Source organism: Raphanus sativus, chromosome 5 (assembly GCF_000801105.2).
Source record: "Raphanus sativus cultivar WK10039 chromosome 5, ASM80110v3, whole genome shotgun sequence".
Taxonomy (NCBI): domain Eukaryota; kingdom Viridiplantae; phylum Streptophyta; class Magnoliopsida; order Brassicales; family Brassicaceae; genus Raphanus; species Raphanus sativus.
Window position 1 is genome coordinate 34232195 of NC_079515.1, and position 20976 is coordinate 34253170.

Consider the following 20976-nt stretch of genomic DNA (forward strand, 5'->3'; position numbering starts at 1 on the left):
CTAAATAATTTCTCACTCCCATCTTAGTTTTTCTTTTCCACACCTCCTACTCTTTAAAATATATCTAAATATTTTTTTCCTCAAAATGAAAGATTCTAGTGGCCAAAACAGCATAGTAAAAGTTCAAGAGATGATCACTCGGATTTGAATACTAGGTGACATGAACTTGAAGAAGCCCTGACAACACAAGTCAACTCGTTGATCACCTCACGTCTCTTTCCCAACTTTTCCAGTTTTTCCGGGTTGATGGGTTTTGTGGAGAAAACTGCTTTCTTCAAACATCTCGAGTTTTGTAGAATGTATGTAGCCAATTCCTTCTCATCTTCTCGTTGCCATTTGAATCTTTTCCACACAAATGTCTCAAGATGCAACAACAAACATTCTGGTACACATTTAGGTTGGTTCCATTTTCCACTCACAGGACGATCTACATCCCTTAAATAATACGCCTAAAACCAAATGCAATTTAAAATAAACTTTAGATCATCAGAACAGTTGTGAAAACAAAGTAGCTGCGCCTAATGGAAATGGCTTACAGGGACCAGCTTGAGTATTTGCAATTTAGGAGAACTATCGAGCATGCGCGCAAGTAGATTCCACCACTCTTTTTTACCTGTACATAACTCCAAAGATACCAGCTGACAAAAGATACTACCAGTAGGATACTTGATCTGCGCAAGAAGCAACTCTTAATTAATTAGTACACTAAAACAATGATGTCAAGAAGGAAAGGTGCAAGCAAATCTTTTTTAAGAATTACCTGTAAGGGTGATAAGCGTAAGCAAAGCCGTGTGGCAGAAGTAAGAGACGCCATAATGTTCTCATTGGCTATATCGTAGACGTCAACGACGTTTGCCTCCACCAGCTCTGGCGAATTCTCGATCAGAAAAACCTCACGACCAACGAACCGTGAAACGTCTAAGTATCTCAAAGAAGGAGCGTTTATCACATAACCTCCTCCGTCTCTTTCCTGATCCGGGCTATCCTCTGCCATGGTCATGTAACGACGGCACATCAATAGTGAAAGTCACCACATCTACAGCGCTTCCTCGGTACACGACCAGATCTTCAAGCCTAGGGCAACCACTCAAAAGGTTGCAAACAGATTTTTCGTCACGGAACATCACGAAGTAAAGGTGCAGATTCCTAAGAGACATCAAGCAAACCCTAGAAGGAAAGTTTAGAACAATGCAATGTTTGAGTTTCAAGAACACGAGCGTGTCGTTCCAGCTAAACAAAACGCTCGGGAATCTGACCACCTCGTTGATAAACGTAACGCTGAGTATCAGTCTACGCCCGTTACGCGCCAACGCAGCTCGGATCCATATTCCGACATCGGACGCGTCGCGTTCGTGTCGAATTTTTACGTGCAGACTCTCGAGAAAGGGAGCTTTGTGTAACGCCAGAGACTTGTAAACGAGATCCGAAAATGCGTAGGAATAGCAAGAGTCGAACTTGAGGTTTGGTACCATCTTCCAAAGATATCTCCAGCGTTTAGACAAAAAGCTCGTGTATATCGCATCTTCTGTTCGAAGCGGAGATAATATCCTCAGAAGCAAATCGTCAGGTAAAACACTGAGCCTGTCCTCGTTCACGACATCTCTATTTCTCAAACTCTCACCACCGATTTTTCTGACAAAATTAAAAAACAATATTAGGTTTCAAAGAGATAGGGTTTGGAGCAAACACAAAACGAAATAAATAGAATCGTTCGTACGACTTTTGTTCCATTTTTGGTGAACCAATGGCAAAACCAAACTAAAGCTTAGAGATGAAAATGGTTAGTAACGGTGCAGCTTCTTCATAGCCCTTCCATTGTGTTTGATCAGTAGAAGGATCAGTTTAGTGAGAAAACCCTAAGTCAAAAAGTCAACATACTGAAATAAAAGGCTTTTTTGTTTTGTTATCTGAACTCGTGAGCTTTATTTCTTGTAACGGGCTTTTAAGTGGGCCTGTTAAGATAAAGGGCCCAATAAAACAAAGAGTTCGACAGCTATCTATTAGGGTTTTAGTATTTAAATACTTTAACCTAGTCGTCAAAGAAGCCTAGATATTTTATCTCGTCTCGCCGCAGGAGGAAGGAAGCTCTCTTCAGTAACATTGTGAGTTCTTCATCTTTAACATTCTCGTCTCCGTCCCCTGTGATTTTCTAGTGAGACCAATCGTAAGAGTTGCATATGAATATTGATATAAGCGTTTGCTTGAGTTCATTGTCTGTTTTGCTTTAGTGAGGATAATGAAAGTATCGTCCTTGTGTTGATTAAGACTATAGTTTCACTGATCAGGTTTTGTCCGATTCGTTAAGAGATTTGTAATTGTTATATCATTTGGTGGAAGTCCAAATAGTATGATTTTTTTTAGGCTTTTGAAGGCTTATTCGATCTCATTGCTGATGATTTATTAATTAATTTAAAACAGCAGAGGTGAAGAAATGAAGCACAACAATGTCATCCCGAATGGTCATTTCAAGAAGCACTGGCAGAACTATGTTAAGACATGGTTCAACCAGCCTGCCAGGAAAACCAGAAGAAGAGCTGGTTAGTGATTACGTTTCCTCCTTTTGAATCATTTGAAGTTAAAAACCATATTTATCTCTGTGTTTAATTTCTGACATGTGTTTTGTTCTTTCAGCGAGACAAAAGAAGGCTGTGAAGATCTTCCCCCGTCCCACCGCTGGACCTCTTCGCCCTGTTGTGCACGGTCAGACCCTTAAGTACAACATGAAGGTCAGGACTGGTAAAGGATTCACTCTTGAAGAGCTTAAGGTTTGTTGTATTCTCTCTCTCTTTTTTTGTTTAAGTTTTCTTGTTGGATGTTTTGTTTGTATTGTTTAGTTATGTCTCTTTGATTGAATCAGGCTGCTGGAATCCCAAAGAAGTTGGCACCGACCATTGGTATCTCAGTTGACCACCGTCGCAAGAATAGATCTTTGGAGGGTCTTCAGTCCAATGTCCAGAGGCTTAAAACCTACAAGGCTAAGTTGGTCATCTTCCCACGTCGTGCCAGGAAGGTCAAGGTAACTACTTTTCACTGTCAAAGATTCATTTCTATTATATATTTAGATCTGTGCCCTGACCTTCTTTTTGTTGTTTTAGGCTGGTGATTCTACTGCAGAAGAGTTGGCTAATGCCACTCAAGTCCAGGGAGACTACATGCCTATCGTACGTGAGAAGCAAGCAACGGAGCTAGTGAAGCTGACCGCTGAGATGAAATCGTTCAAAGCTTATGACAAGATCCGTCTAGAGCGTACAAACAAGAGACATGCAGGTGCTAGAGCCAAGAGGGCTGCTGATGCTGAGAAAGAAGAGAAGAAGTGAGGGGATACCTTCTTGTTTAGGTTTAATCTTGTCGTCGTTTGAATCTCTGGATTTTTGTGTATCAGACCCTTTTTTTTTCTTTGCTTCGTCAGTTTTTATCAGTTCTTGTTTTTCTGGATTATGGAAAAGATTATTTCACTTTTATCTCATACTTCCTGGAAGTTTGCTTTTTTCTACAATCGATTATATTTCAGAGGATCTTTTCTATGTTCAGAAATATATATATATATATATATATATATATATATATATGGCATTCTTTTTTAATTAGTAATAATACGGCATCCTGCAACTTAACTTCATCAAAAGTAGAATGCGATCCACAAACCATCTCTCTAAAAGTTTATTTGCAGCAATTGGATGGCATAGTTGGTCCTTACTCTTGTTACACTGAAGGGGTTATTAACAAGAGCTTCTAGCTAACCATTGGGTTTTACAATAAATAGGCTATTTGCACATATATAGGTAGGTTTTCGTCATTCCCTATTTCACCTTTCTTTTTGTCTGCTCTATGCATATTTATGTTATATATATGACGATTTAAAGGTAGAAGATGACATAAAAAATGTATGGAGCAGACAAAAAGGAAGGTGAAATAAGGAATGACGAAAACCTTATAGTGTCAGTAGGAGTACCCCAACGGCTCCTAGTGAAGGGAGGAGTAGAGTATTTGAGACACAGGGCTTTGTCTTGGTCAAAGCCATCACAACACGCATAAAGCTCGGAAGCTTTGAAAGACACCGTGTCACCAAGAAAGCATTAATGAACATTTGATTCACCGAAGAAGATTAAGCAACTATTTTGCCAGTAACATAACTTTTCTCTATTGGGTGATATGAATTAGAGATATATTTTATGCAAAAAGTACTCTAAAAACAATATCAAATCACTTTTAAAGTTCCGACTTGTGATTACCTCATACAAAATACGATAATGTCAAAAGACCAACCAACAAATTAAATAAAGGAAAATAGAAATGGTGTCTTATTTAGAAGTCATGGAAAAGCATAATAGCATCATCAATCTTAAACCTAGCTGAAGTGAGCAACACACTCTTAACTCTGTACTTATTCCGTCTCTCCTTCAGCGCTCCTTCTAGTTTCTCCACTGGCAGCAACAACAACTGCCACACACACAAACAAAGAAACACAATTTACACTAGTCTTAGCATTAGGATCAGCTTTTAAAACCCATCATCATCATCTAGTCGTTTTCAAGTAATTCCAATCGATTTTAAGTGCGAGTCTAACCTCTTTCTCTGAATCCGCCTCATGGATAAACCTGAGACTCAAGTTTAAGGAAGCATGATACATCTCATCCAATATTTGCCTTGACACAATCGGCTTGTTTACCTTCCACAATAGGAACGGCATGTACACTCCCGTGACCGCCAATTTCTACAAGAAAGAATCTCAGATCAACCAACTCTCTTTCGCTTTAAAATATTTGGTTTTCAACTTGGCAAAGAAATGCTCATACCTGCATATGTAAGTAACCATCTTTCCACATCTTCAAAAGGACTTGCGGCGTGTCTTTCTTTTCAGTCAGTGCAGCATCAGCAATCTTCACAGAAAATAAAGCAGATTAGATATTAAGAAACCAGTATCCGCTTATGGATGTTTCTATATTAAACACGATCACTCACCTTATCGGTCTCAACAAAACGGTCTTCCTGTGATAAGTATCTGAACATTCTGAAAGCTTCTTTCCCATATCTTCTCATAACTACTGATTCCATCTAAAAGCATCTCATTTCTATCAGTTTCAGAAATGTTTTCAGGAAAAGTATGCATATATATATATATATATGAATGGAACACACCTCATCTTTCTGTGCTACACTGATAATGGATTTAAAATCTGCAAAATGAAAATAACGAAGTAAGTTTCAAATCCGTAAGTATCAGCTAATCAGGGGGGTTTTGGAAGGAAGTTACTATACCAACTATGTATGATTCATCTGTTTTTATCACAAACGCTGGTAGATAAGAAGACGTTGCACTCAAATGCTCAAGGCATTCTTCAACTCGCCCTTGTGTCATTTCGCGGCCTGCGTCTGTCTTTATAAGCTCGTCGTAGATGGAATCCACTGACATCGGAACTGAAAAGAAGATAAGTTTACTATGATGAAATCATACAATGTGGAACTTCAATCAATTGCATGAAAACAAAGAGAGCATCGTCAGACTTTACCGGACTTGTCGGTTTTCGCCTTCTTCTCCTGAGATCTTCCTACTTCCAACATTGCCTTCAAGACATTGGCACATCGTTCATCTCTCCGCTCTTTCACTATCTCCACACACGCCTTAAAGAAAACAGAAGATTCATAATATTGATGGGAGTAAGCAAAAAAAATAAATATGAAAAAATGCCAACAAACACGAGTTTTAAGTACCTTATGTCTAAGGCGGCGAATGAGCTCCTCGAAATTAGGACGCCAGATCACCTCACTGCTCGGACATGATGAGTCCGCATCAGGTTGTTTACGCTGAAAAAAATACATTTCCGTTCAAAAGAGAAACATCAAGAACGAACGAACGAACATATATGTTCAGTTCTCATCCATGAGAATATAAAACATCCAAAACTGGGTTATGTTAAGAAATGCTGATTACCTTCCCTTCAGAGATGTTGCTGCTATCGTCATCTGCTAATGCTGAACTAGAATCTTGCTCGAATATGATCGGAAACCTTATTGCTTCAACTGGAGTAGCTGCCTCGAGGATACGCTCCTCTAAGCTTTCTGGTTCTTTAAAGATCTGCAACAGTTTCCCAAGAGGTCGAAAAATAGAATAAACAAACCAAAGTGAGAGTCGTGGTCGCTGCTAGCAACACAACAAGCATGAATGAATGAGTTAATAACCTTGGAAGCTTTGGCGCCTCTTTTCTTAGCAGGACCATCCTCTTTGTTTCCAAGAACAGGCTCGGGGGAAGGAACGCGCTCAACAAAACGTGCAGCAACAAGTTTCTCAAGAGAATCTCTGATCGCTTCTGGACCTAGTGAGTTTTTAAACTCTGAGATAACACAAAGACCAAAAACCGTTATATGCCTACAGTAAAGAGTAAACCGTGGCATTTATATTAAAAAAATAAAGGACTCTCACTCACCTTTGTCTCTATCTATCAGCTGTTGCAATGTAAGCCTACCGTTACTAAGTAAACCTTCAAGAACTCCTTTGCACTGTTACCAAATTAAACGTGATTAATTAAGTCAAAAACAGTGTTGAAGAACGATGAAGAATGTAAGGAATCATCATCATCAAACCTGAGAACCAAGCTCTTCGTTGACAGCCTTGGAAAACTTGTTAAACCTCACACGGTGATGAATGCTGCTGAACAGTGCAATGTACTGAACAGTAGCTTTGCTCTCTGACGAACCATCTACATATTCGAATCATACCGAAACGAGTTCGAATTTGGAAAATACATTGATTCCGAAAACCAAAAGAAGAAGAGGAGAAAACCGGGGGGGGGGGACTAACCGGGAGGTTCGATGGAGAAAGCTTGGACGCAATTGTGCTGAATCAAGAGGCAGAGAATGTCCTTGACTTTGTTGTGGTTGATGTTGTCAGATTCGGTTAAACGAGAGAGATCTCGGGAGGAAAGCGGTCCTCTGCGGAGAAGACACTCGCACACTTTCTGCAATTAACACCATCATTCACTGAGTTGAATTTAAATTCATTAGAGAGAGAGAGATAGAGAGAGAAGGGATTGATAATTACGGATGCGACGGAACCGAAGTGTGAGGCGATGATGTGGACGGCGTAGACGATGCCGAACTCAGTCGTCGTCGTCGTCATGATGTTGAATTCGGTGACGGGTGTGGTTTGATCGTTAAGGTCCCAAAACTTTGTGATTGATTACCGGTGGAGTTGAGGGTTTAACCTAAAGCCCAGTGTTATGGATCTTAGGCCCGTTATATTGTTTTTCTTATCCTTCCAAATTGATACAACAGTGTTTATCAATAAAATTCGTTTATTTGCCAGAAAAATACAATATCCAAACTATACAAACCTTCTTTTGGTATAAATTAGGGTTCTAAAACGCGCCCGAGTACCCGATTAGACGACCGGGTAAACGTTCGGCGGGAGTCAACCGCGTCGATTTGACCAAATCGCTGTTACTAATCGGTTTAGCGAGAAAACCGATAAAAATTTGAAGTAATTGACAGATATAGGGCTTTATTACAGACTCATTTGTCTGAGAATTGAGCGAGTGGCTTCCTCATGTATTTATTGGGGATTTCAAGATCTCCTTTCCTCTTGATTTAACGATGTGGGACGATTGCATGTGGTGTTTTATTTTTATTTTATTTTTTTTATGTCACACAATTAAAAAGAATTTTAATGATATGCTGTTGGAATTTCGAACCCATGACCTTTCATAGAATCAACAGCATGACAAACCACTGGACTATAACACTTTTATGTTGAATTTGCATACATGTCATTATATATTCATATATTTATAATTAAAAATACAAAAACTACTCCCCAATTACTCTCCGATTATTTGACAACTCACTAGGCGTAGACCTTCCGCCCGACTCACGCCTAGCGAAATTTCGAACATGTATAATACATTTGAGATTTGATATTGCAACATAAAAATGAAAAGATATAAGCTTGCTACAAGAAGTAAGCTCTTTATTGTGGAAGTCTTCTTGGTAGGTAGATGGTTTAATTAATGGTTCATTAGTATTTTTATACCAAATCTTTGATTTTTGAAACATAATTACGCAGATTAATAGAGAAAAGATTATCTGCAGCGGACTTTTATAATTCGAATCCAACACAGTCTAAACAAATCATAATCAGGCCTCAAGTTTGGGTTTCTTATTTTATTGGCCTAAGCATATAAGCCCAAATGTAAGGGTCCAATAAAGCTGTGTTGCGCAGGAAATAAGTTATTTTAACTCTTCTTCCACATTAGGGTTTTGTTTCATGAAAGCATAAAGCCGTCGCTGCCGCTCTATCCGTCCCCTCTCTACTACATTCTTACCTGTCGGGAACAAAACAACAAGCCATGGCGGAACAGGTTTGAACTCGATCGTCTCTCACTCAAAGATGACTTTCCTTCCAATCAATCGATTCTCACACTCTTTCTTTACATTTCCAGACTGAGAAAGCTTTTCTAAAGCAACCTAAGGTCTTCCTCAGGTAATTAATCAATTTCACTCTATTCATTGTGCTTTGCGATTCATTCTTATATGCATTGCTATTTGTTTTCCGTGTTTGATCAGCTCCAAGACATCAGGCAAGGGAAAGCGACCTGGGAAGGGTGGAAACAGATTTGTGAAGAACATCGGCTTGGGCTTCAAGACTCCTCGCGAAGCCATTTCAGGTTTGTTTGAGATTAAATGTCTTTAGGTTTTAGCTTTAGTGAACAAGAACTTTGTATTTATGTTTTTTCTTACAACTGTTAGATCCATGTCCAAAACTCTGGAATTATGTTTTTTTCTTACAACAGTTAGATCCATTATTCTTAGGTGTTTGTGTTTGATTTTGCCTATGGAACAGGAACTTACATTGACAGTAAATGTCCTTTCACTGGAACTGTTTCTATTAGAGGTCGTATCTTAGCTGGTACTTGCCACAGTGCCAAGATGCAGAGGACCATTATCGTGCGAAGGAACTACCTTCACTTTGTCAAGAAGTACCAGAGGTAATACATTACATACATACTAGTATACAATCTTACTTGGTCCAAAATCAATGTCTCAGATGTTAATTAAGTGTTTATCATTTTTCTTCTATACAGGTACGAGAAGAGGCATTCGAACATCCCAGCTCATGTCTCTCCTTGCTTCCGTGTCAAGGAAGGCGACCATGTCATCATTGGCCAATGCAGGTAATGATTCGATTCATTTCACTAACTTGAATATCTCTGTTTATTTTGTTTTCTAGTCCAAACTGATTTGATCTTCTTGTTATTGGGTAATTGCAGGCCATTGTCCAAGACTGTGAGGTTCAATGTGTTGAAGGTGATACCAGCTGGTGCTTCTGCTTTCTCAAAGAAGGCTTTCACTGGAATGTAAGGAGGGATTTTCTTGGATAGTGTTGAGATCTACTACTATTTTATCCATTTTATCTATTGAGAATTTCACATTTAATTTTCAAGATTTTAATGCACTATGATTTTTGTCTACTTGTTATAGCTTTTTAATCCCAGTTTCGAGATATCCCTGTGTTTTATTATATTTCTTAAACAATTAAAAATCAGTTACCAGGGTCTAATAAGTTAAAGTAGAAAATATCTTTGTTGAATTTATTTTTCTAGAGAAACTTGCACGTACATAATCAAATCAGAAAAGAATAATTGTGATTCAGTTATGTTTTCATTGAATAAAAAGCTATCGAAAATGAAGTACAGAACTCAAATCTTTGATATGTCATAAAAAGAAAAATCCGAGTTTGGTATGAAATCATCCAAAGAGTTGTTTGTTTTCATAAAAACGTTCCAACCAGTCTTCTCTCTTTTGATAGAACAATGTCTTGAGCATAACTATATCTTCGAGGTGATTGATCCACAACAAGACCTTGATCTAACCATTCGGAGAAGAAAAGACTTGTCGAAAAGCTTGGTACTTGAGCCTTCCGTAGCACAAGTTGTATTCTACATATGCCCACATAAGTACTTATAGATTCATTTGTAGGTACGGAATGCTTATGTATATACACTTCACTTCACACTGTACATATTTCTAATCTTAATAAAATGGTAATGTATGATCACAGTAACCGTTTCTTTTTGGATCATCGCTCCCGGTCATCTTATGCGATTCATAGTCTTCATTCACTCTCATGAAAATTCTATAGCCAAGGGAACCAAATATCGCTGAACAGATGGATTTGTATTAACCGGTTTAGTTTACAACTGGCTATTTTACCTGAAGATCTGCTTACTTCAGAAACATACTATTTTAGTTCACTGATACATCCTGAATATTAACATATAAAGGTCAGACAAAACATGATTGACCAAAGTAAACTTTATCTCCAGCCTTGAGTAAATGAGTGAACGACTTTGATTCATCATCATTACCTTTCTACAAGATCTGCAAGAACAATGAACGTCTACCCTTCCTTCTACTTCCGTGCATTTTCCTCACTGCAGAACTATATGTACGGGAAAGCTAGTCAACTTTAAAAATATAGAGCAAAAAAACATATACCAACGTAAATAATTCGACTTCAATAGTTTTAAGGCGGGGAAGATAACTGTCGGTTATGTTTTTTTTTTTGAACAACAAACAGTCGGTTATGTTCAAAATAAAGAAAGTGTCGGTTAGTGTATAGAACACTCGGACACCCACGTTACTTTCAGACTGGACCTATGTGGCCCCCTCTTACCTGCTCGCTGCGCTGGAAATTATTCGAGACAGCTTTTATTCTTATTATTATTTTTATCTCTTTATAATTATCAGACACCTCTTTCTTCTTCAGTGCTACTAACCAATCAACCACTAATCTCTCTCAGCCGCCGTATCCTCCCAAAATGGCTCTTCTCCGGCCAGCAGCCACCGCATTGATACTCATCTTGCAACTCTTCACTCTCTCAAACGCCCACAACATCACCAAAATCTTGGCCAAAGACCCTGCCTTCTCCACTTTCAACCACTACCTCTCAGCCACTCATCTCGCCGACGACATCAACCGCCGCCAAACGATCACCGTCTTGGCCGTCGACAACTCGGCGATGAACTCCATCCTCTCCAAAGGCTACTCCCTCTACACAATCCGCAACATCCTCTCCCTCCACGTCCTCGTCGATTACTTCGGCGCCAAGAAACTCCACCAGATCACCGACGGCTCCACCTCCACCGCGTCCATGTTCCAGTCCACCGGATCCGCCACGGGAACCTCCGGCTACGTCAACATCACCGACATAAAAGGCGGGAAAGTCGCTTTCGGCGTCCAGGACGACGACAGCAGGCTCACGGCTCACTACGTCAAGTCCGTCTTCGAGAAGGCTTACAACATCTCCGTCCTCCACATCAGCCAAGTCCTGACCTCCCCGGAAGCTGAGGCTCCCACCGCGAGCCCCAGCGACCTCGTCCTCACCGCGATCCTCGAGAAGCAAGGATGCAAGGCCTTCTCCGACATGCTGAAATCCACCGGAGCAGACAAGACGTTTCAAGACACCGTCGACGGAGGCCTGACGGTGTTCTGTCCTTCCGACGCCGCCGTCGGAAAGTTCGCGCCGAAGTTCAAAGCCCTCTCCGCGGCGAACAAGACGGCGCTGGTGCTGTACCACGGCATGCCGGTTTACCAGTCGCTGCAGATGCTTAGATCGGGTAACGGCGCCGTCAACACGCTGGCGACCGAAGGCGACAACAAGTATGACTTCACGGTGCAGAACGACGGAGAGGACGTGACGCTCGAGACGGACGTCGTGACGGCGAAGATCATGGGGACGTTGAAGGATCAAGAGCCGTTGATCGTTTACAAGGTGGACACAGTTTTGTTGCCGAGAGAGATCTACAAGGCTGTCAAGAAGGCGGCCGCTCCAGCTCCCAAGTCGAGTAAGCACAAGCCTAAGAACGCGGTGGCTGATGGACCAAGCGCTGATGCTCCGGGGGCAGACGATGACGGTGAGGTTGCTGATGATAAAAACGGTGCCGTTCATGTGATGATTAAAGGAAGCAGTGTTCTTGTGTCGGCGATTGTTTGGCTCTGTTTTGGAATTTAGCTCATTTGATGTTTTGTTAATATTGTTTCCCTTGTGTATGATCGTTTTTTTCTTTTCTTTTTTTTTTTGATCTTTTAATTTTTTTTCTTGTGGGGCTCTGTTTGTGAATTGTGAGTTTGGAGTTCATGTCACTTTCTTCTTCTTCCATGTTTTAAATAATACATTGAACATTTTTTCAAGTTCACTAATCTATAGGATTAACACAAGGAAGCATCACAAATAGTTAGAAGTAACCTCAAACTCAGGAAAAGTGTCGGTGATCGATTCCTTGTGTGCAGACTGCAGATGATTGCTAGCTCCACGAATAGGTCTATGTAGGACCAGAACTAACAATAAAGAAACGGAAAGAAATACAGCCCCCATGCTTAACAAGCAAGATTAGCCAATCCGAGAAGCCGGCCTAGAGGGGGATGGGCCAAAGTCTTATTTATCAATCTAGGCGTACAGTGAATATCGGTCTAAACAAAGTAACCCCAAGTGTTAAAGCAATAACAACTTTGCCCTCTTTTATCATGCAAGACAACTCAAGACCCCATGTTTCGTTTTGAGTTAATTTTCTTTCCGAGTCCCCAAGGCGCCATTGTCAGCCACCTCAGACCTGTCTAAACCCCATAGATCGTTAAATCTAACAAAGGACTAGCCATAGATATTGAAAGACAAGTGCTTCATTAGGCATTCATTGTACCTTAAATCTTGACTTTCGGTTGGCGCTTTGATTCAAACCATCTGCTACAAGCCTACAACCATTCTCATTTTCTTAATGACAAACAATTCTAACGCTGCATAAACAACAAACCCAACCAACGAAAACGGCACGAATTTTACTACAAACAAAACACGAATTCGTTCAATTAGATGGCAACTTCACAAACGTCTAAAAACAGAAACAATTTATAACCAGAATTAGATGTCAAATATAAGATCCAAAAGGTACACACAGTCTACATTTTTTTAATCTATTGAGCTTGCTTCTTCCACATTGAGCTATATATATATATATATATATATAACTTAAAACCCCTTAAAACTCTCACTAATCTTCCTTTGCAGCATCACCATTTGCGACATCCTTCTTCTCGATGGTTTCTGCAGTTCGCTCCTCTACGCTTGTAGAAGTTTCGCCGCCAATGGAAGCTTCTTCTCCAGTAGTGTTGGTAGAAGGTTCTTCTGTACTTTCTTCGCCTTGTCCATCCTTCTTCAGAATGGTCCCGACTTTGACATACTTGCTCATGAACTTGTATTCCCAGTCTTGCAACGCATCTAGCTCAAAAGGACCGAGACCCGAGATGTCTCCGGTCAAATCATTCTACTCAAAGGACATCTTCGCCAAAGCTCGGCTCGCATCTTTCCCCGCAAACAAAGCGTATGGTCCACCTGGTCCATAGAACACCCTAACAGAACAAAAAAAAAAGTATCAATCATGTCAGTAAGTGACCTAGTAAGACAAGTAAAATGAATATGGTTAATATAAGATATAATTATACTCAGACAATCAAATTATATAATTGAAGAATCAAACCCTAAACCCCCAATTTATCAGCAATAATTTCGATTCTAGATTCTCTCTCTCAAGGTATACCTGCTCTGGGAAACATCGTAGATCTGGCCTTTGATCGCCATGAGGAGGGGCTTTTCGGAATCGGAGCCGTCGTACTGCTTCAGCTCCTCCTCCGTGATTTCTCCGAGCTGAACCGGCGGCGGAAGAGGCGGGTGTACCTCCGTGGAGCGCGGGCGGTGCTCTTGAGGGGAGGCGAAGAAACCGGAGACGACTTGGTAGACGGCGAAAGCGAGGGCTAAGACGGTGAAAAACGCGGCCGGAGAGAGTCCAGTGTAAGCTGTAATTGTTTCCTTGAGGGTCTCCCATAGTTGGACCACCATCATTTACGCAGAGATCGGTGAGAGAGAGAGAGAGAGAGAGAGTGGTCTCACTTGATATTTATATTCTTTACATTTTTTTTTCATCCTCATAATTTATAATTTATTCTGCAATTACTTTTTTGGAGGCTTTTATGCACACACTATTATTTATTTATTACTTTTAGTCAGCTTTATCACCTTTGTTTTTTTATTTTTTATTTAATCAAGATGTAGATTTTTATTTACTTTTTAAAACCATTTAATTTTCCAATCAAATTTTTAATAAATAGATTCTCTAAAATTTAGAAAAACTATTTTTGTTTAAAAAAAAATCACTTTATGAAGAAAAACTAAAATAACAATTTTTTAAAGTTTTAGTAAAACTGATTTTTTGTAAAAAGTTCTACATTTTAATTAATTAAATAAGATAAAATTATCATCCAAGTTTTTATACATAAATATCATTTAAGCAATAATGTGAAATCATTTATCTGTGTTACATTACATATATGTAAAATATTTAGATATTTATATACAAATTAATAAATTATAAACAGTTAATTATTTATTTTTATAAATAAATCATTGTATAATTTTAATACTGTTGTCAAAAAAAAAATTAATACTTACTAGATACATTAAATAGTAATAAAATTATAAAAACATAATTTTATAAATACAATATATTATATTAATTTGGAAAAATAATAAATGTCATTCAAGTTTTAAAACATTTATATAAGAAAGCTTTATAAATAGTTTCAAATTTTTATTTATTTCCACTTTTGTATGACTTATAGAAATTTTATCATTTATATTTTAGTACAATATAATTTATTAAAAATAATAATTAAAAACGTTTTAATGTATTTTTAATAACAATCACTACATTTTAATAAAGGTGAAATTTCAGTTTTATCACAGATTTGATAATCCCTTTTCAAACTTGTGATAAAAATAAAATTCTTTTAGTTCTTTTGGGTTTAACATGTATTAAGAAGTAAATATATAATTCTTTTTTTACTTTCAAGTATTTGAATATTTTAAATACGTATTGAATATTACATGTAAAAATACTAGAACCAGCCCAAAACCCAAAAGATGTAAAATCTTTTTAAAAGTCAAAAAATCTACATGCATGGAACCAACCTAAATATAACATGGAAGAATTTCAATACCATAAAACACTAAACAATAATTATTAAACCAGTTGAAATATTTCTGATTAAGTGTATTTTTGAAAAATAATATCAAAATTGTATCTCAAGCAATTTCTAAGACCCAAAACCTGAAATTTCTAATTAACACATTAGACTGTAGCCTTATCTTAACTAATGTAATCATTATCTCATTAGATTAACATTTAATAGGATCCCCTAATAAACAGAAAACCAAGACAAAAGAGAAGCCAACAGACATCACTAAGAAGTCGTATTTAAATCATATTAGTATTAGGAAATGTCATATTATTCAGCTGCAAAAAAATGATTCAGTAGCGCAAATCCAAATCCTTGTTGACACGCAAAGAGTCGTGACAAGCCAGTATTTGAATGTTCTTGGTGTCGTCAGTCAAATATGACATACTAACGAAACTATCAGCACCTATAAATTCCACCTGAGATCTCTTGTCGCCCTTCCACAACAGAATCACATTTCTTCCTAAAAGAAAAGTCATTAACCAACACAAGTCAAATCTATCTTTCTCTTCCTTCCGGAAATGTCGGACTCGAGCAAATCATTGATCCCGAGCTTCCTCTACTCTTCGGATAATCGTCTGTTTCAGCCGTATGAGCCAGCCACGAACATGACGCAACGCAAAGCACAGCCGTTGAGATCTCTGAAAACTTCTCAAGCCTCTTCGAGCGGTCCAAGTTTTGCGATTCCCGCGCCGAATGAGAAAGTAGAATTGTACTCACCGGCGTATTTCGCGGCGTGTACGGTCGGCGGGATGCTGAGCTGCGGCGTCACTCACACGGCCGTTACGCCGCTCGATGTCCTGAAATGCAATATGCAGGTGAACTTTCTAAACTAAACGGTCTTGTTCTTCTTTAGCAGAACTGATTCCCTTGGTATTAACATTTTCGAACCTTATTCGAAAGCTATGTATGTGGTGGGTAAATATTTAGCGAAATAAACATAATTAGTTCTATCGATAAAATTTAAATGATATTAATTTTAAATGATATTAAGCGAAAATTAACTGCAAAAACAACGATTTTTGTTTATTCTATCGATAAAATTTAAATGATATTAATTTTTTAAAAAATTGTGGTTGAACTGGAATCTTATAACATGATCATAATTTTAAATGTATGACAAAATTATACTCTAATAAATAAATGAGATATCAGTGTGCTTTACTAATCTGAATATACATCTTAGTTTGACTGTTTCTCCTCTCCATCTATGAATTTTCCAATTCAGTAAAGTTGGTTGATTCCCACTGTTATTTATATATTATCATTACATGCTACTTTACAGGTATAGTGTCAATTTTTGAGTTTCTTGTTTTACACGGCACTGAATGTTCAACTGCGACGGAGACTTTTCAATCTTTGCATGATTTTGATGTGCAATCATAGAGAATCTGAGCTAAAGCTAGTAGCAAACACAAATAAAAACCCTCCACGAATTTACAGAAAACTCCCTAATTGTTTTATATTTAATTTTCAGATTGATCCATCCAAGTACAAGAACATAACTTCTGCTTTCAAGACAACAATCAAAGAGCAAGGTCTCAAGGGTTTCACCAGAGGCTGGTCACCCACCCTTATCGGGTACAGTGCTCAGGGAGCCTTTAAATACGGTCTGTACGAGTACGCCAAGAAATACTACTCAGACATCGTTGGACCAGAGAACGCAGCCAAATACAAGACCCTCATTTACCTAGCTGGCTCGGCCTCTGCTGAAATAGTCGCAGATGTGGCTCTCTGTCCAATGGAAGCTGTCAAAGTCAGGGTCCAGACTCAGCCTGATTTCGCCCGCGGTTTATCTGATGATCTACCAAAGATCATTAGATCAGAAGGTGTTAGAGGGTTGTTCAAAGGACTTGTTCCTCTATGGGGACGCCAGATACCATGTAAGTCCATACACAAAAAAATATAGCGTCCACACAAGATGAGAGTACCAAAGTGGTCATGGTTTGATTCTGGTTAGTATAAACTTTTGAGGTTTTTGCAGATACCATGATGAAATTTGCTACTTTTGAAAACACTGTGGAGCTCATATACAAGAAAGTGATTCCTACACCAAAGGAAGAGTGCTCGGAGCCAGTTCAGCTCGGAGTTAGCTTCGCCGGTGGATACATTGCTGGAATATTCTGCGCTGTTATCTCACATCCTGCAGATAACTTGGTCTCTTTCCTCAATAACTCTAAAGGAGCAACTGTTAGCGATGTAAGTGAAAAAGTACATGAAAATCATTGAGCTGATACATATACACTGCTCTGAGTTGGTTTTGATTTGTTTCTCGTGGTACAGGCAGTAAAGAAGCTAGGGTTATTGGGTATGTTTACCCGTGGACTTCCTCTTCGCATTTTCATGATAGGAACACTTACTGGAGCTCAATGGGTTATCTACGATGCTGTCAAAGTTTTAGCTGGATTGTAAGTTATATCATCTCCTTCCACTAATTAGGGATATTCTCATCAATACTCAACTCATTTTCTCATTCTCTTAGGCCAACCACCGGTGGTGCTTCTCCAGCTACTGCGCTTGCTCTAGCTGTAAGTGCATAAGGTTACAAAAACATTCCTCGCTTAGCCGACACGTTAAAGCAATAAATGGGAAATAGAACTCCCAACTGTTATTCTTATTTTTGCCTATTGCTTGCAATATAACCAAAATTGTGTTCCCTTAATTCTAGTTCTTCTGCTATTTTATTGTTCAAAATGGATTCATTTTGCTTGATTGGAGACTAAAAGAGAGAAAAGCTTTGTAATCACACTAATAAAAAGATGCAAACATTTTTATTGTTGTTTCTCTTCATTTTCGTTTGCATTTTTGTGAAATACTGGATCTTTATATTTAACAACGCAGCGTTTTATATTCGTGAGAAAACTGTTTGCCGTCTCAAACTTTACAAGGGAAACTACACGCCCTTTCATTGTCTGAGACTCTCAGATCGGAACTTTCCCGTAACTACTCTGGAAGATCACATCAGTCTCCTGTAAAAAATAATCGAAGCTGCTCCTGAAACTTGCCGAGTGAATCGATGAAGATCTTGCAATTGATATTCCTATTAGCTTTAACAACTGGAATCTCTGCGGTTCTCATCTACATTATCGGCGTCTCAAATCTCTGTAAGTATATACATACACACTCCATCGTTCGTCACAGTGTAGTGTGTGTATTTCGTGATTTTCTCAAATTATGGCGATGATTTATTGATGAAGAAGATGATTCCGTGGGTTTAGACGAATCGAATCGGCTTAGCAATGAAGATTTAGAGGCCTTGCAGTCCCTGCAGAACGGATTCCAGAAGTGCGTGGTAAGTAACTTGGCTTTAGAGATCTATGTTGTTAGCTGCTGGGAGTTAAATATTACTTGTGAATCTGGAGATCTGTTGATTAGAGTTGTTCCAATTTAGTGGATTGTCACTGAAGTGGCTGGAATCAAATTCAAACTGAAACCTGAGTAAAAATTGAGGAATATTGATTCATGTGTGAATAAAAGAGTTTATTTGGAATGATGTAGAGTGCAAATGGCTTGGGACTACAAGCTGCTACGGGTAGAGATTATTGCAAAGTCTCAATCAACTTCCCCACCGATACTATTCCCAAATGGGTAAATGCTCTTTTCCGGCTCTTGAGTATTGAATATTTTTATTTTACCTTACTTTCTTGTCTTGGATTATGTCTAACAATAACAGAAAGATCCCAAGTCTGGAGAGCTTGAAGGACTGTCTTATGAGTTTGACTTGTGTGAAGCAGTAGCTACATGGGAACAAGTGGGTGTTGCATTTCTTCAAGTGTGTGTAAGCTTTCAGTTCGTATAATCAAGTGATGTGTTAATTAGCGAGTTGGTTGACCAGGTCAGGAATAGTTCTACGATACTCAGTAGGGAATACATTGATGCCTTACCAAATGGATGGGAGGATTATGCATGGCGCAGAATTAATAAAGGAGTACAACTGTAAGTATTTGACTGACAATTAGACGAGGGATGAAGTTCATGATATAATTGGTTAATACTGTGATCCGGTTTCATAGACAACACCTCAGAACTTGTTAAAAGTTGATGGGTCTCAGTCACAGTGTGTAAACATATTTTAAAATGGTGTGCTGTCTTCTTCTATTTTGGTCTCAATGAATCTCGTACTCTGGTGCAGTAATCGGTGCCAGAATAGGTCTCTATGCATCGAGAAGCTTTCATTGGTGCTACCTGAAACACCTCCATATTTTCCCCGTCAGTTTGAGCGATGTGCTGTTATTGGCAATTCTGGTGATCTTTTGAAAACAAAGTTCGGAAAAGAGATTGATACTTACGATGTGGTTATTAGAGAAAATGGTGCTCCAATTCAGGTTAATGATGAGTTTTTTTTAATCTAAATTCTTCACCCCCTCTGTTCTCTCACTTATCTTTTTCATTCTTTTTTTCTTTCTGGAACATCTTCTTGCAGAACTACAAGGAATATGTGGGAGAGAAAAGTACATTCCGTCTTCTTAATCGAGGGTCAGCAAAAGCCCTTGACAAAGTCGTGGAGTTGGATGGTACTGTATAACTGTTTTCTGGTTCTCCCTTCCTTCATGGTTATCGCCATTGTTTCTGTTATTCCATTCATTCCGCGTGTGAGTGTCTTAGTATTTATGATACACTCTCTCTGATCCTTTGAAACTATGCAGAAAAAAGGCAAGAGGTACTACTAGTAAAAACAACAATTCATGATATTATGAACAAGATGATCCGGGTTTGTACATTGCACTTATTTTCCTCTTGGCTCTTTTGTTTTTGAATATCTAAAAGCTTTTCCCTGTGAAACTCATTTGAGGATTCTTCTCCTTTCGCAGGAAGTTCCAATAAAAAATCCGGTGTACTTAATGCTTGGTGCCTCATTTGGCTCAGCAGCCAAAGGAACTGGGCTAAAGGCTCTTGAGTTTGCTCTCTCGACTTGTGATTCAGTAGATATGTATGGTTTCACGGTGGACCCAGGTTATAAGGAGTGGTATGAAGGCTCTCTCGACTTGTGATTCAGCTTATTAACCAACGTCTGTGTTTGAAAGTAATCCCTTGTTATATTCTTTCAGGACTAGATATTTTTCAGAATCCCGACAAGGACATACTCCTCTGCATGGTAGAGCTTACTACCAAATGATGGAATGCTTGGGTGTAAGTCTCTGATTCCTTGTCTTTCTTCTTTCTCAATACAAGTTGTTACAACTTGGCTTTGAGTTGATTCTCTTCTTTTTGTTAGCTCATTAAAATACACTCGCCCATGAGAGCTGATCCAAACCGAGTCGTGAAATGGCTGCCAAGCCGCAAAACAATTACATCTGCAAGAATTGCAGCAGAGAAGCTTTTACGGTAATCAATTTCATCTTTCTTTCTTTTGCGTCTCAAAAAAAACTTATCATCTCTCTAAGAAAAAATCCATTGAACGTGCAGGAGAGTTGGAGCAGGATCTGCAGAACCATTAGCTTCATGCTCGATAGTAAAGAAGAGAAGCAAAAACAAGAGTCCAATGGTCGTCTCACACCCCAGAAAACCCGCGAGGGATCATCAGAAATTCGTGAGAAGCACGACCATGTACCCGTTGGAGCACAGTCCAGGACATAGTCAGCTCTGCATTACACCAGCTGACTAAAGAAACTGCTTATATAGAAACCGTTTTTTCCCCATATATATACTAAAGCACAAAACAGGAAGTCGATATATTCAAAATCAAATCCAACCGCTGCTATATATAGAGTTCAAGACCATCAAGGTTAGGGATTGATTATTTTGTTATCCTGTTTATCGAGATTTACTTCACCGGAGATAATAGGCAAACGTGCGATAGAACTTGGAAACTAGATATTTGATTGCACCATGTCTAATTTTAGTACATAAACACGTGTTCAATGTTCTTTGTTTTCCTGATTGCATTTAATATTTGTGTTAATTTGAAAAAGACA

The 20976-nt window shown here is 38.7% G+C and overlaps 7 protein-coding genes and 1 pseudogene across 10 annotated transcripts; 5 read left to right on the plus strand and 3 right to left on the minus strand.

The window, feature by feature from the left end:
- Positions 1-134: 134 nt before the first annotated feature.
- LOC130512836 (FBD-associated F-box protein At3g49020-like) lies at positions 135-1731 on the minus strand (annotated as a pseudogene).
- Positions 1732-2014: 283 nt separating this feature from the next.
- On the plus strand, positions 2015-3461 carry LOC130512757 (60S ribosomal protein L13-2-like). Of its 2 annotated transcripts, none has more exons than XM_057011047.1 (5): positions 2015-2102; positions 2419-2537; positions 2632-2765; positions 2858-3016; positions 3096-3461. In XM_057011047.1, the coding sequence occupies exons 2-5, from the start codon at positions 2432-2434 to the stop codon at positions 3315-3317; spliced, it is 621 nt and encodes a 206-aa protein (XP_056867027.1). In that variant the 5' UTR covers positions 2015-2102; positions 2419-2431; the 3' UTR covers positions 3318-3461. The 2 variants fall into 2 exon arrangements, with proteins under 2 accessions (XP_056867027.1, XP_056867028.1); XM_057011048.1 differs by having other exon boundaries at positions 2029-2102; positions 2422-2537.
- Positions 3462-4203: 742 nt separating this feature from the next.
- Positions 4204-7527, minus strand: LOC130512386 (uncharacterized). 2 transcript variants are annotated; one of them, XM_057010324.1, is made up of 15 exons: positions 7332-7527; positions 7040-7202; positions 6800-6956; positions 6583-6698; positions 6426-6498; positions 6181-6332; positions 5933-6076; positions 5713-5805; positions 5511-5622; positions 5260-5418; positions 5140-5177; positions 4963-5055; positions 4797-4880; positions 4568-4714; positions 4204-4440 (listed from the first exon to the last, which is right to left on the minus strand). In XM_057010324.1, exons 2-15 carry the CDS (start codon positions 7115-7117, stop codon positions 4306-4308), a joined length of 1581 nt encoding a protein of 526 aa, XP_056866304.1. In that variant the 5' UTR covers positions 7118-7202; positions 7332-7527; the 3' UTR covers positions 4204-4305. The 2 variants fall into 2 exon arrangements, with proteins under 2 accessions (XP_056866304.1, XP_056866303.1); XM_057010323.1 differs by having other exon boundaries at positions 7040-7252.
- A 675-nt stretch (positions 7528-8202) lies between these two features.
- Positions 8203-9496, plus strand: LOC108836394 (40S ribosomal protein S11-3). The gene is made up of 6 exons (XM_057010718.1): positions 8203-8354; positions 8436-8476; positions 8560-8660; positions 8837-8981; positions 9078-9167; positions 9264-9496. The coding sequence occupies exons 1-6, from the start codon at positions 8343-8345 to the stop codon at positions 9352-9354; spliced, it is 480 nt and encodes a 159-aa protein (XP_056866698.1). The 5' UTR covers positions 8203-8342; the 3' UTR covers positions 9355-9496.
- Positions 9497-10742: 1246 nt separating this feature from the next.
- Positions 10743-12187, plus strand: LOC108843279 (fasciclin-like arabinogalactan protein 2). The gene has a single exon (XM_018616440.2). The coding sequence runs from the start codon at positions 10815-10817 to the stop codon at positions 12006-12008; it is 1194 nt and encodes a 397-aa protein (XP_018471942.2). The 5' UTR covers positions 10743-10814; the 3' UTR covers positions 12009-12187.
- Positions 12188-12879: 692 nt separating this feature from the next.
- LOC108857491 (membrane steroid-binding protein 2) lies at positions 12880-13945 on the minus strand. Its single transcript, XM_018631480.2, is given in 2 exon segments — positions 12880-13399; positions 13588-13945. Coding segments are annotated over 2 exon segments (660 nt in total). The 5' UTR covers positions 13890-13945; the 3' UTR covers positions 12880-13041.
- A 1540-nt stretch (positions 13946-15485) lies between these two features.
- Positions 15486-17846, plus strand: LOC108862719 (mitochondrial phosphate carrier protein 2, mitochondrial). Its single transcript, XM_018636947.2, has 5 exons — positions 15486-15879; positions 16539-16944; positions 17046-17260; positions 17345-17469; positions 17544-17846. The coding sequence occupies exons 1-5, from the start codon at positions 15583-15585 to the stop codon at positions 17599-17601; spliced, it is 1101 nt and encodes a 366-aa protein (XP_018492449.1). The 5' UTR covers positions 15486-15582; the 3' UTR covers positions 17602-17846.
- Positions 17847-17929: 83 nt separating this feature from the next.
- LOC108862717 (sialyltransferase-like protein 2) lies at positions 17930-20963 on the plus strand. 2 transcript variants are annotated; one of them, XM_018636943.2, is made up of 12 exons: positions 17930-18165; positions 18262-18353; positions 18560-18649; positions 18735-18812; positions 18897-18997; positions 19194-19386; positions 19485-19575; positions 19708-19772; positions 19873-20027; positions 20110-20191; positions 20277-20386; positions 20468-20963. In XM_018636943.2, exons 1-12 carry the CDS (start codon positions 18078-18080, stop codon positions 20664-20666), a joined length of 1344 nt encoding a protein of 447 aa, XP_018492445.1. In that variant the 5' UTR covers positions 17930-18077; the 3' UTR covers positions 20667-20963. The 2 variants fall into 2 exon arrangements, with proteins under 2 accessions (XP_018492445.1, XP_018492447.1); XM_018636945.2 differs by having other exon boundaries at positions 18280-18353.
- The last annotated feature ends 13 nt before the right edge of the window (positions 20964-20976 follow it).

Coding starts and splice junctions, on each gene's coding strand:
- LOC108862719 (XM_018636947.2), top strand. CDS start 15,583: ATGTCGGACTCGAGCAAATCATTGATCCCGAGCTTCCTCTACTCTTCG. Junction 15,880..16,538: donor TCCTGAAATGCAATATGCAG/GTGAACTTTCTA, acceptor TTTAATTTTCAG/ATTGATCCATCCAAGTACAA. Junction 17,470..17,543: donor GTCAAAGTTTTAGCTGGATT/GTAAGTTATATC, acceptor TCATTCTCTTAG/GCCAACCACCGGTGGTGCTT.
- LOC108836394 (XM_057010718.1), top strand. Junction 8,661..8,836: donor TCCTCGCGAAGCCATTTCAG/GTTTGTTTGAGA, acceptor CCTATGGAACAG/GAACTTACATTGACAGTAAA. Junction 9,168..9,263: donor GTCATCATTGGCCAATGCAG/GTAATGATTCGA, acceptor GGGTAATTGCAG/GCCATTGTCCAAGACTGTGA.
- LOC108862717 (XM_018636943.2), top strand. CDS start 18,078: ATGAAGATCTTGCAATTGATATTCCTATTAGCTTTAACAACTGGAATC. Junction 18,166..18,261: donor TATCGGCGTCTCAAATCTCT/GTAAGTATATAC, acceptor TTGATGAAGAAG/ATGATTCCGTGGGTTTAGAC. Junction 18,998..19,193: donor ATTAATAAAGGAGTACAACT/GTAAGTATTTGA, acceptor ACTCTGGTGCAG/TAATCGGTGCCAGAATAGGT.
- LOC108843279 (XM_018616440.2), top strand. CDS start 10,815: ATGGCTCTTCTCCGGCCAGCAGCCACCGCATTGATACTCATCTTGCAA.
- LOC130512386 (XM_057010324.1), bottom strand. CDS start 7,117: ATGACGACGACGACGACTGAGTTCGGCATCGTCTACGCCGTCCACATC. Junction 6,699..6,799: donor TTTCTCCATCGAACCTCCCG/GTTAGTCCCCCC, acceptor TCGAATATGTAG/ATGGTTCGTCAGAGAGCAAA. Junction 5,806..5,932: donor GCAACATCTCTGAAGGGAAG/GTAATCAGCATT, acceptor TATTTTTTTCAG/CGTAAACAACCTGATGCGGA.
- LOC130512757 (XM_057011047.1), top strand. CDS start 2,432: ATGAAGCACAACAATGTCATCCCGAATGGTCATTTCAAGAAGCACTGG. Junction 2,538..2,631: donor GAAAACCAGAAGAAGAGCTG/GTTAGTGATTAC, acceptor TTGTTCTTTCAG/CGAGACAAAAGAAGGCTGTG. Junction 3,017..3,095: donor GTCGTGCCAGGAAGGTCAAG/GTAACTACTTTT, acceptor TTGTTGTTTTAG/GCTGGTGATTCTACTGCAGA.